At 37.9% G+C, this 13,575-nt stretch overlaps 1 protein-coding gene across 3 annotated transcripts in view; it reads right to left on the bottom strand.

The window, feature by feature from the left end:
- Positions 1 to 265: 265 nt before the first annotated feature.
- The window catches only part of TNS3 (tensin 3), a 621,029-nt gene continuing 607,719 nt past the window's right edge, over positions 266 to 13,575 (bottom strand). For all 3 annotated transcript variants that reach the window (XM_073630678.1, XM_073630677.1, XM_073630679.1), the window contains 3 exons: positions 7,620 to 7,688; positions 7,512 to 7,538; positions 266 to 5,520 (listed from right to left, as the gene is read on the bottom strand). In XM_073630678.1, the coding sequence (XP_073486779.1) occupies positions 5,379 to 5,520; positions 7,512 to 7,538; positions 7,620 to 7,688 (238 nt within the window). In that variant the 3' untranslated portion in view covers positions 266 to 5,378. The remainder of the gene's footprint in view (positions 5,521 to 7,511; positions 7,539 to 7,619; positions 7,689 to 13,575) is intronic.

The following is a 13,575-nucleotide window of genomic DNA, read 5'->3' on the forward strand; positions in this document are numbered from 1 at the left end:
TGCGTTTCTATTGCAGATTTTCCATCATTTCTTGTTTAATGAAATTGTTGTCATCAACACAGGAAGTGAGGTTAAATCTCACTAACAGAGCACTGAATAGCAATATCTGACAGGAGTTCTAATCCTTTCCCACGCTATCCAAAACAAGAAAAAAGGTTTTGGGTTGACATATACTTTCATTTTTTACTCAGTAGACACAGCTTAGTATAGGGAAAATGTGAAGGGCATCCAAGTTAGCCATATATAAATGACAGTATAACAGATATAAATATACAAACGATATTTTATTTAAACATAAATTGAGTAAATTTGCATGTAGTAATGCTGAGTAACAAAAGCATTACAGTCATAAAGCAATATGTAATTTGTATAAAAGCACTGCAGTACCTGTGTACATTCTTAGAATGGACATAGTAAATGAATCTACTGTATATTCACATTTATTAACTATGATTACTTCTCTAATATGTCATATTAAAAATATAGAATTAAAATAAAACATACACTACAAAAATATTTCAATATTTTAAAAAGATGTGAGATTTCTGATTGGTCCATAAGAAGTCTATAATTAAAACAATATATTTAAAGCCAGTTTATTTTGTTAACGCAGATGTAGTATATCCATAGGAAAAGAACAACATGTAAAAAGAAAAAAAGATGCAAGAATAAGCACATAATACAACGGTAAACAATACATAACAAACATAAAATAAGTAATTTTGGCAATAGCAGTCCATACAAGTGCCGAGCTTTTCAATACATAGCACTATCACATTGAACTGTTTTGGCATAATATACATTTACTAATTTAATTAATTGACCTGTTAGTCATGAATTTAAGAGAACCCGTCAACATAGACTATAGGATCTGGCCTGTTTTTGAAGGTGCATGCTGGAGGGCCTTATCCTTCCTTTCTTATGAAGAAGTGCCCCAACACCCGATATACTCATGCTTGTTTGTGGGTCAGTGACTCGCCAAATAGTGAAGGAAGACAAACCTGGAATGCATCTTTGAAATCAGGTCAGAAGTTGAAACGCCCATATTTATATCTTCAAAGGTTAATTTTAAATTTTGAAACATTCTAGGATTAAAAGTCATTACACGCAGAAAGACCTTAGAATATTCCATCTTGGCACACAAAACAAAGATATGAAACATACACGAGCAATTAATTTGCATAGCATATAAAAATAAGGTTTTAAATTTTTTCTACATTTTGACTGCATCATGGACTAAAGTGTGCAATGTCTTGGAAATAATAGGTTAATTAGAAATGTATATAAAAATACTGTCATTTTCCCCTTCCCCGAAAATATGTTTTAAGAGCAATACTTGAAATAAGAATACTGGGACAGAAAAAAAATGAGATCTCAATTAATTTCTTGTAATTTGGTAAATAAATATGTTTAGCAATTGCTAAACATAGTTATTTAACGAATTACAAGAAATTAATTGAGATATCATTTTTTTTAAAGGCAATTCTAAACATTTTTTTTTTTTACATGGAGGTAATTAAGGCACAATCTCCACTAACTATGGTCACTAACTTCATTACATGAATTAGAAAACCTGGTTACTGGAAGATATTTCTGATGCATGGCTTGAATCTGTCAATGGTAATATGTAATTTAAGAAATTAGTATTTATTGCACATAGTTATGTTTATCCAGCCATTTGAAACAAATATACTGCAACATATACAAGGTAAATGTATCACTTTTGTAGACCACCAACCCTTAATGACATCTAGCCAGAGTAAGATAAATGCTGTAAAATGTCTGAATGTGTGTTTTGTGATCACCGATACTATTCATACTTGGCAGTCAGACATCCCGAATACTGCATGATCCTATCGCTGCTCTATGTCAGGCTGAATATCCTACTAGTTTTCAAAAGCACCCAACAGTGGAAGTCATCTAGAATCAGACTATGGACAGTGTAGGAATTAAAGGTTCCACAACTTCACAATATGTCTGTGATATATTTTCTTTTGATAAGTTTCAAGCCCTTTTAAGCTAGGGTGCAAAAACAAATATATTATGATAAAGAAATATAGGAGACATGTTTGTAATTTGTAAACTAAAATAAAAAATGAACAAATTACAAAACAAAACAAATACAGGCAGTCCCCTAGTTACAAACGATTCCTACTTACAAACGGAGGGAGACAACAGGAAGTGAGAGGAAATCTACCCCTAGGAAGGGAAATTCACTCCTGTAAGAGCTATTATGGGAAAAAGGTATCTCCACTGAAGCTTTATCACCAAGGCTTGTTTCCACAACAACCCAAAATTGTCAGAATCCAATTCTAAAAGGGACAGAAAGTGAGCTGAAATCTTCTGAACAGGGGCGCAGACAGCAAAAAACATTACAGGGGTGTTAACCCTTCCCTATGCTATATCCAAAAAGCTTGAAAACATTTTTTTTTTGGCTGGAGCTACACTTAAAAAATGTACCTGTTCCGACTTACAAACAGATTCAACTTAAGAACAAACCTACAGACCCCATCTTGTTTGTAACCCGGGAACTGCCTGTACAACATATTGTAAGGAATGTGTACTATTGGCGCAGTGTGCTAACTTGTCAGAAGCACAAACCTGTGCTGAGGATGTATGGAGGTTGCAAATGCTGTCTTTTTCTTCTGAATGTACTAGTTGGCTTTAACACTGATCCAAGAGCTTCAGTACTTTTAAAGTCACTGACTTAGAACAAGTTATAAAGATTGGGGGATCTGACAGCAATAGCAGCTTCCATATTTCTCTCCGATTTGCTTCAGAACCGGTTGCTATTGAGCAAGAATATGAACCTTTTGTCCTAAATTACTATAATTTTACAGGTTTACTATTTAACCCTTTTTATTTATAACTGTATTTACATTTACTTAGGAGTCTATTTAAAATCTAGCGATACTTCCATAAAAAAATGCTCTGCACATTAATTAAGCATTTATGCTCTCCATTATAAATAAGCACATCGTTTGTTTGAGGGATAACACTTAGTGCTAAGAATCAGAAATGTGAAGCTCTAAGGTCTGACATTTACTGCACATGGTCTTCCAGCTCCCAAATAACCCTACCACCGTCAAAACACAGACCTCTGTAGCTGCTTACATTTCTTATAATGGCAGGGATCGGTTAGGTTATACTTTTACCCTTGCTTGCACACATTAGAAGACAATGGTTATTACCATGAGGTCGGGCAATTGGCAGAGCAGAAACTGTGACATCTCACCTCTAATTCCAGGGGTCTAGAGCAGTGTTTCTCAAACTTGTTTCAGTCAAGGCACCCTTTAAAATTATGGACAGTCTTGAGGCACCCCATTCTAAAATGTAAAAAACGATTCTAATAATTTTACATAATGCAGCAACATCCACACATGTAGGACACCCAACGTTTGAGGTGATTTTTTTCTTTCAAAGCAAATACACTTTTGCACACTGGTACTCCCTAGTATTCCAATGTTTCTCTTCTCCCTCAATTTATCTTCATCAGTCAGCTAATGTGACTCCAGTGCTGAGGGAGAGAGGTAGAGGAGGGTCAAACAAGAATACTGTGGAGGCAACCGACATCCTACATATCAACTGATGACAACATTGGTTGCCAGTGTCTAGAAAGTCGTAAATGCGTATAATGAAAACCTGTGGCTTTGTGTAACTAAAGGACAGGCTTCATCCACCTGCTGGCTTGAATACCATTTTTGATGCATTTTGCCAAGGCTCCACTAAAGAAGCTTCAAGGCACCCTGGTTGAAAAAGGCTGGTCTAGAGTCATCATCAGATAAAGTCTTTTATGCTAAACAAGGTGGCAATTATGTCTTTTTATGCTAATTAAAGATTTGGTGACTGATTGTACTTATTTATAAATGATGTAGGATATCTCTGAGAGTTGAAAAGACACAAAGTTGAAAAGGCATAAACCACAAAGTATTTGCATTCAAAACAAACATATATTGTACAAGCCAAAAAAAGACAATTCTTAGAGTTGGCACATTACAGTAGCTATGGATTGAATGATTCTAGGTTTATCTTTAAATTGATACAAGCCAAAATACAATTATTCTTCCATCTCTGTAAGGTTATTACAATTTTGTGTACCTGTGTGAGTCCTTTTCACTACAGGGTGTAAAAGGTGTTTATATAGCTGTTAGTAATGTGCATTTCTCTATGAGGAACATATATATTGTACCTGATCTTTTAGAATCCATAAATAAATGGAAAATAATTCCATATCCTAATATTTATATACATGGTCTAGAACCTTTTGCACAGGTGTTAAAGAACATTACAGTAAAATCTGCTCATAACAGACCACAATTGGAAAACAAAACCTGCATACACAATCATCATCATTACATCAACAGCCAATGTAAAATCACCATTGATAAACACCATACAAAATGAAATGATGAAGTTATCCATTTTTTTGCTTTTCCTTACATTTGTGAACTACAATAACTTGCCTGTAAAATTTCACTTACAAATGTGCCTTCATCAGCTCACAGTTAACCTGTAACTTCCACATTATCAGCAATCCAAACTAAACGTATGATAAAAAAAAAAAAAAAACTAAAAAAAAAAAAAAAAAATACCACATCAAAACAATCAGAGGCTTCAAAGTAATAGACAGTGGAGTTCTATACACTTTTACTATGAAGGTTGTATTTTGGCCCTGACTCTGCCACCCCCAAAACCTCCCTGTTGTTCACGGTGTATGATTAGTTTGAGCAACAGGAAGCTTGAGAAAGCCAAAGGGCCAAGCTGAACTTTTTCAAGAAAAAAAAAAATTGTATAGAATTACAGATGCCTATATCCCTGATATGTACTCATCTTTTTGACATGTGGTTTTCAGAGGGTAAGTGCTGTTTTTTGGATTTTTTTGTAACATGCTCAGCTTGAATTGCTCAAGTTTTGCAGCAGATTTTTGTTACATTTTTAAACCAATCTACCACTGTATATTCTCAATTCTTTCAAAAACACTTGCACATTTATTTCCATTAACATTCCTTTAACTCCAATGCTAAAGCACAGTTTTAAATTCTATTAGTTATTAAATGCAAATATAGAGAAAATATCTGACAAAAATATAACACTAAAAAGTGTATGCGCACCACTATCTGTACATATGGGATACAATTCATTAATTTAGTGCATGGTACACTTTCCTTACATGTACAAAGCATAAAGGTGAGAAGAATGGCTTTACTCTTAACTTTTTTTGTTTAGAAATAATATTTTCTTAACATTTTGCAAAGGTTTTGCACTTCAAAACGTGAATTGTATCCAACTCCCTCTGTTCTTGTAGGAATGCAAAGAAAATGTGATTGTGTCATTAAAAATAAAAATTGTAACCAACTTTTTTTTTTCCCAAAGCAAGACTACATTTTCTTCAGGGAACCAATCATGACTTTTGACACAAAATTCACTATAGCACTAGCCGGCTGCTCTGGATCATGTTCTGCAAAGAGGTGGCAGATGTTCTCATTTCCATTGCCCTTTCTGGCTACAAAGCCAAAGACTCTGTGGGGAAAAAATATAAAATAAAAAAAATGTATATCATACTACATAATGCTTATCATGCAATATAAGCCTTTAATTAATGGTTTTCATTTATCATGGTCAGGTATAAAAACAATATATAAGGTTTTCTTTTTTTTTTTAGTCAGGTAAATAGCAATAATATATTTTCAGTTATAGCCAGCAAAGCTCTCTGCTTCTTTTCTCAGGTTTTCCAAGTTATCCTTACTGGCATTCTTTTAAAAAAAGACTGCCTTTACTTACAGAGCTCAACAGCTGAAGCTCAAGTCTACACATAGAAATCAATGATCAGAGGAGGGATTCATCCTCCCTCCCTCCACTTGCCTTCCTGCTGTGTTCTCAGTTTCAATCAAAGGGAGGGAGTCGGAAGGATAATAGCTCATCTAATCTCTGTATTAAATGTTCATTTGTCCAAATAAATGTACACCACTGCAGTTTCTGTTTCATGACATACCCTCCTCCGTTAGATTGTATTAAAAAAGTGTAACCCTAACTGTAGCACCTGTTTAATGCGGCAAAAGCTTGATGGATATTGGAAGCAGGCTGTTTGCTCTATAGTTGTGGGTTGGAAAAGAGAGATGGATAGCATCATGGAGGCAGAACAGTGGATCCATGATGTTAAGAATAAACTTGATCAATTCAAAGACAAATAGTCCGGCTGGATGTAGTACTATGGGATTCCGGATTCTTGAGGGTTTTATGGCATAGATGGCCCTCTCGCTTCGAAATCCCTAATGCACATGAAGAGCTACTCCTACTACTAGCTCCATTGCTCTGCATTCCCCCTACTCAATATACTTGATCTCCGAAACATTGAGCTCAGAATTTCAGCTTGTTCTTACACATGTGGTTTCTGTATGCAGGTACCCTTTTTGGGTTCATTTTGCGTTCATTTTAGGAATAAGATTTTATGTTTTTGCTGCTATGTATGTGCCCTTGTACATTATCTGGCAAGCTTGCTATCTAGTGGCTGGATTCTTGTAGAAGGTCAAATGATGATTGCAATAATCTATATGTACCTTTGTGGTAGCTTGTGACCTTTCTTGCGATGTGAACTATATGACGTGGTGTATTGGGGTACATCTTTCCTTCTCTTTGGTTTATGGTGCGCCTGTATTGTATTGTGTTGTGTTGTATTGTAAACTCCAATATAAAAAAAATTAAAAAAAGCTGTGTGCTATGGGGGCACACACGCTGGCATGCTCCTCAGCTGGGCTCTGTGCATCCACAGACACACATAGCACTGAATAGGACTCACAGCAGCAGAAGCCAATGGCTCCCACTGCCATCAGAGCTTCCACAGCACTGGATTGGGAATGTAAATGTTTAATGAGTAGGCTGGGGTGATCTGATGTTGAAAGGTTTTTACCATTTCCAGTCACATCTTTTATATGTTGCCAAAAAATTGGGTAATTTTGGGTGTGTTTATGTACATTAAATTAATTTGCGTTATTTTACTAAAAATATAGGTTTGATAAATAGCAGCACACTATTTACTATATATTATTGAGTCACATAAAAAAAAGAAACTAAAGGATCGAGCAGCAAAAATGTTAATCTGATTTTGTATACCTGTGGCCAGATTCCCAGAAAGTATCTGACAGGTTCATTGGGAATATACTTCCAGATGTTTGTCCTGTGCAAGATCTAATTTTGCTTTTTGTATTATCAACCACATACAAAAAGGCAGAGTCCAACCTGAATAGCAACAGTGAGAAATTGCTTACACTGTCTTTCTTTGATAGCAGGATTTTATTTGTGAAAGACAGCAAAGAGCTAGGTATGTTTAGTATTAGCTCTCCCCTGTACGCATTCTAAGGTTTATTTTTACATTTTGACAGAAGCGTACCTTTATACTTGACCTGTTTTTTTTTTATATTTATACACATTTTCTTTAAAACATTCTACCTGCACATTAGTGACATGCATTATCACCAAAATAGTACATCTAATTCAAAACAACCTATACTTACTTTGCAGAAAGTCCATCTCTCTTCCATCTAAATGGAAAAACAAAAATTAGCTGCAAACTTTGGATGGATATTCAATATTAGCTTCTGAGTGACATAAATGTTTCTTACTTTCTGTCCTGTGGATCGAGGGCACAGAATATCACAGTATTAACTGGATAATGTCTTCGAAAGAAGAGTCTAGTACAGAAAGTAGGGGAAAAAAATGACTTTTGTTTTAGGGTATATTATTATTTTAGCTGCATATTATTATGTGTATACTCAGGTGGTCAATGAAACAATACTTTACAACAATGCATGCCTGATATTTCTCCTGTTTGCCTGTATTTTTAATTCAGGAACAACAGTACTGGGATATAAAAGATAAGTCGACAAACTATATTTTACGTGGCATTGCAATGTGCTACCTCTAGGCGAACAGTACTTGTGTGCAAAAATACATTCTAAATAAGTTATGGTTTTATGCAAAGCCAGAAACAGCAATGTGTGTGGTATCTTTGAGAACCCTTTTTTAATGACATAGCTGTTATTTTCAAATCCACTGGTGCTTTCACATATCTTTGTGGCTCCAGAGAAAGAGACAGGTTGGCTGGACTTCCTAGATTACTGTAATACACTTTCATAGTGACTATTACTTGTAGGATGTAGAATACATGGCAAAAAAAAGTATGTGAACGCCTTTGAATTAACTGGTGTTCTTCGGTCATTTGCCATAAAATGTGATCTGATCCTCATCTAAGTCACAACAATAGCTGATAACACAAACAATTTTAATGTTTATCAATTTTAATGATTTTGGCAGCTCAGGATCAGACCTGCACAAAGTTCATAAGGAATTTTTGACCATTCTCATCCACAAAACTGCTCCAGCTTAGACTCATTTGTAGGATTTCTGGTGTGAATGGCTCTCTTGAGGTCGTTTCACAGCATCTCTATAGGGTTAAGGTCTGGGCCATTCCAAAGGGTGCATTTTCTGTTTCTGAAGCCAGTCTGTGTTGGATTTACGTGGATGCTTAAGATAATTGTCCTGCTGCATCATCCAACTTCCACTAAGCTTCAGCTGGCGGACAGCCACCCTGACATTATCCTGTAGGATATTTAAGTAAACTTGGGAATTAATTTTCCCCTTGATGATGGCAAGTGCCTGGGGCAGCAAAGCAAGCCCAGATCATGATGTTTTCTCCACCATACTTCACTGTTAGAATGAGAATTTGATGTTGGTAAACTATGCCCTTTTTGAGCCATACATAGCACTGAGTATTCTTCCAGAACAATTAAATTTTTGATTAATCGGTCCATGAAACATTTTCCTAGTAATGTTGCAGTTCACCAAGTTGCCTTTTGGCGTGCAGCAATGTCTTTATTTTGGACAGCAGCGACTTCCTCCATGGTGTTCTGCTATAGACACCCTGCCTGTTCAAAGACTTTTGTATGGTAGACTCATGGACAGAACAGGCACGTGAAATTTGCTTTAAGCTGTTACTTGTAGGTCTGTCTTTACCTTATTGGGGATTCTGCATTGTGCCTTGGGAGTCAGATTGGCTGGGCGTCTACATCTAGGAAGCATAACCACAGTAATAAACAGTCTGCTTTTACAGGCAATTTGTCTAACTGTTGCCCATCCAACCATCAGGATGCCTGAATACTTTGAGATTGCTTTGCATCCATTTCAGCGTTTTGCAGATCAACTATTCTTGATCGTATAGGTCTTCACAAAGCTCCTTTTTGCGCGGCATGGTTCACATCAACTGATACTTCCTATGAACAGCAATCTTAAAATGTTTTAGTGTATTTTATCAATCATTGTAGCGCTAAGCCCTGAATGCGACTTTGAAATCGTACTACTTCACTTGAAGCTGCATGATTTCAAAGCTGCAGGTCAGTGTGACTTCAGGTGCAACTTGGCTGACATCTGTGCAACTTCATGTACAGATGTCCATGCAAGTCGCACCTGAAATCAGCAAAAATAGTGCAGTGCATGTCTTTCATTTGGATGCAGCACCGTAAAGTCGTCATTGCACCGAATTAAACAATTCTATTGCCCACAATAGGGTGCGACTTGTCATGCGATTTGGACCTGTGAAATTGCATGACAATTGCACTGGTTTGAATGGAGGCTAAATTACATCTCCAAACTAATTTCATTAATTGGACTCCAGGTGTGCAAACTACTGACCGCAATTAGCTTTTGTTGAAGTTATTAGTCTATGGGTTCACTTACTTTTTCTTCCAGCACTGTGTTTTTTCAATGGGTGTGCTCAATAAAGACACGAGAAATTAGAATTTTTTGTGTGTTATCAGCTTAAGTACATTGTGTTTGTCTATTGCTGTGACAAATTTTATGGCAAATTATTGCAGAACACCAGGTAATTCCAAGGGGTTCACATACTTTTGTTGCCGCTGTAAATACAATATTCCAGATCTACTTCATAGTAGCCAACCAAGAATTTTGAGACTGACCACTGCACCTGAGTAATAGCCAAATCAGTGGTAGGGTATAAAAGAACTGCAGAGTGCTTAAAGGTTTGATTAACCACGGGCCGGTTTCCTGAGAGCAGAAAGATCAATGGACTACAAGGATGCTCACCAGCGCCCTTGCAGCTCACTGAAAACTACAAGCCGTCAGCCTCAATGGATGATGGTACTCGTAGGCATTCATTTACAGGAAACTGTGAATGAATGATGTGGCCGCGTGGGCGGAGGCCTGCACAGTTGCACTATTTTCAAATAGTGACAGCGGGTGCAGAGAGAAGATCCCCAGCCCGCTGTCACAGAGAGGGTGGGAGCAGGGGGAAAGGCTGTAGACGCTGGAACATGTTACATGTTCCACCCTAAAAACAGGTGGAACATGTAACATGTTCCAAAAGTGAACTTATCCTTTAAGCCCTAAAAGCTGAGAACACACAATCAGGGGGAATTCAATAAAGCACTTACAACACTTTTCAGGCTTTTTCCTTTAAAATGGTCTGTGGCAGATTGGAAATGCTGCCAGCTTCGGTAGCGTTACCAAAATGTGTGGCAGATTCGGGTTATTCTTTCTTTTGTTTTAATTTTTTATTGATTCTGAGAGAAGGGGTCCCATAGGGACAACATTTCAACAATATATCAAATACAAGGAGCATCAAATCACAGGAAATGAGTTACATTACAATATCATACAGATTATCCATCTCATTACTTTCCTTAATGTTACAGGGATTGATACCCCACCAGGTGTGTAGTTAGTAGTAATGGTCTGGATGATCTCTTATGACTGTTCTGGGTGTCACCCATGTTCATCTGTCCTCTTATGAGACCGGACTGTAATGTGATTCTGCCTTCTATTGACGTGAGGGGTTGACTAGCGTCGTTGGGTGGTCGTATGTGTCTCAGAAAGCGTCGAAGCTGTAGTGCTCTAAAAAAGTCTAGGCGAAAGGGGCCTGTGGGATCTACCAACTGTGCTATAGTTTTCCCATCTGCCCTAGGAGCTAAAGTGTGATGCCTGAAAATGACCCACCTCACTCAGTCCCCGAAAGGTTGTGTCGTATAAGCCCTGTTCAAACTGGGGGTTGCCTAGTACAGGGTATAAAGGAGAACTCCGGGAAGGGGAGGCAGCAATGGATATAAGATGTGAGCAGATTTTGGTGGTAGTACCTATTAGTGGGTGTCGCTTGATAGCCATAGGGAGTGTCAAATGGCACCAGGGGGCTCTCCGAAGAGGGATGACATTTTGGGCTTGCTCTATTTGAGGCCACAGTTTCGTCTCCTTGTGTCTGCACCAGTCTACTAAGAGGAACAGGACGATAATAAGTGTGGACATCTGGTAGCGCCTGGCCCCCATATAGTTTAGGGAGGTACAGTATCCTTCTACTGAGACGGGGTCTTTTCCGTGCCTAAACAAACGCTATGAATAGTGATTGTACTTGTTTAAAGTAGCTCACCGGGATAAGTATGGGAAGGGCCTGCAGAAGGTAAAGGAACTTAGGTAAAATGGTCATCTTCAGAATATTACAAAGGCCAAACCATGAATGTAGGCCAGTATTCCACTTATCTAGAAGCTGTTTGACTGTTTTCAGGAGGGGCGGGAAGTTAAGATCAAATAATTTGGAGAATTTCGGGGGGATAAACGTACCTAGGTACTTTAAGGCCGTGGTAGTCCATTTCAGGTTTATGCTAGTCTGGAGGTATGTGAGCTGTGGCTGCGGTATGCCCACCCCCATCGCCTCTGACTAGAAGTTTATCTTGAGGTTGGCAAGAGTACCATAACGTTCAAATTTGCGTAGTAGATTCGGTAGTGAAATTGTCGGGTTGGTAATCGAAACCATCATGTCATCAGCATGAGCCGAAACCTTTTGTTGCGAGCGATCCACCTCAATCCCTGAGATGTCAGGGTTGCGCCTCACATGGCAGAGGAAGGGCTCAAGGGGGACAGGGCGAAAAGCAGGGGCGACGGGACAGCCCTGTCTAGTCCCGTTCATGATAGGGAATGGGTCCGAAGACACTCCATTGGCCCGGACTCTGGCCGAGGGACCTGCGTAAACCGTGGAAATCCAATTGATCATGTTGCTCCCGAGTCCAAAATGGCTCAGGATCGCAAACATACATGGCCAACTCACCCTATCAAACGCCTTTTCGGCGTCTGTGCCTATAAATACACACAGCGTTTTGGTGGTTTGCCACGTGCAACAGGTTAAGGACTTTAATGGTACTGTCCCAGATTCGGGTTATTCTTAGATCTGTTTCACACAGGCTACGTCTTATATATGGAGAGTGTAAACAGCCAGCTTTGACAAAGCACATGGAGAATTTTCAGCAAGCTGTATTAAAGCTTTCAGGGTACCATTCATCTCCAGTTTATAAATATTGAATGCAGATCCTAATGGGAGTGTGGACTGCCACTTTAAGCAAGCTGCTAGCAGGCTTCAGCAGTCTTTCAACAAGCTTCAAAAGGTGGATGTATAGTGAGTGCAGTAATATTAAAGGCAGTCCTGCAGCCCTGTTTTCACTGTGTTATATGATGTCCCAAAAGGGGCAAATTAAATTAGAGTGAAGTAAATTTCCCTTGTTATGTTCAGGTATCGTGGAAGTGGTGTACTGTTATATGCATGTTCATATAAGTTTGCTAAGGTTTTCTTTGAAGAGACAATGGTATAGTATATGAATAATAGGATTTCTCCCCTTTGCTAATATTTGTGTATAGAATTGTAATTATAAATGCTTTATTCTGCTTGAAAAATGTGTAATTTGTTTGGAATACATGTTCATATTTAACATGTTTTGGTGACTCTTGGAATGGTATCGCAGTGGTATTTTGAAGTTTGCAAAAGGGATGTGTTTAGATTGGAGGGGGTTGTTGTATAAGAAAAGGGAATGTTTCCGAGAACGCCCTACGGTGTGATGAGATTAGTGAGTTTAAAGGTGTTTTTAATAAAAACATCTTACATTGTTGAGGGGAAGGTAAGTTAAGTTTGAAGGTGAAGACAGAGGGAGAGAGAGAGAGAGAGGCGTTATTTAGTAATGAAGGTTTCTATCATACAAGCCGATTTCAGAGCAGTTTTAAAGAAATGAGAAATGACACGCAAAGAATAATAGTGCTTTTAAAAACGGGAAGTGACAGTCGGAGCTGTTTGAGATTTAAAGGGGACATGAATGTTGGGACATTTCTATCGGCATGGCATACCAGGCGTGGACGAATTGATTTTTGATCGATTTGTGATTTTTTCATGATTTTCTGTAGCAAGTGCGAGAGATTTTCCTGGTCATGTATTTATTGACTACGAAATATATCTGAGGAAACGGTTTCAGAGGAATAGCCGAGACAGGAGGTTTTGAGCAGTTAACACAGAGAAAATTGAGTACTGTCCGTGATACTTTTTTTATTTGCACTAACATACAATTTTTCAGGACAAGCTTTCGGGGTATGTCCCCTTCTTCAAGGTCCAAGCAGTACTGATTCACAAATTTTTAAGCAGAATGTTAAAGAAGAAGAAAAAAAAAAAAAAAGAGAAAACCAAACACATACAAATCAATGGTAATAAAGATAGCAGCAGAGTTAGTGAGATAAGACAGAGGGAGAGCTAGGGGGGAA

Source organism: Aquarana catesbeiana, linkage group LG05 (genome assembly GCF_042186555.1).
Source record: "Aquarana catesbeiana isolate 2022-GZ linkage group LG05, ASM4218655v1, whole genome shotgun sequence".
Taxonomy (NCBI): Eukaryota; Metazoa; Chordata; class Amphibia; order Anura; family Ranidae; genus Aquarana; species Aquarana catesbeiana.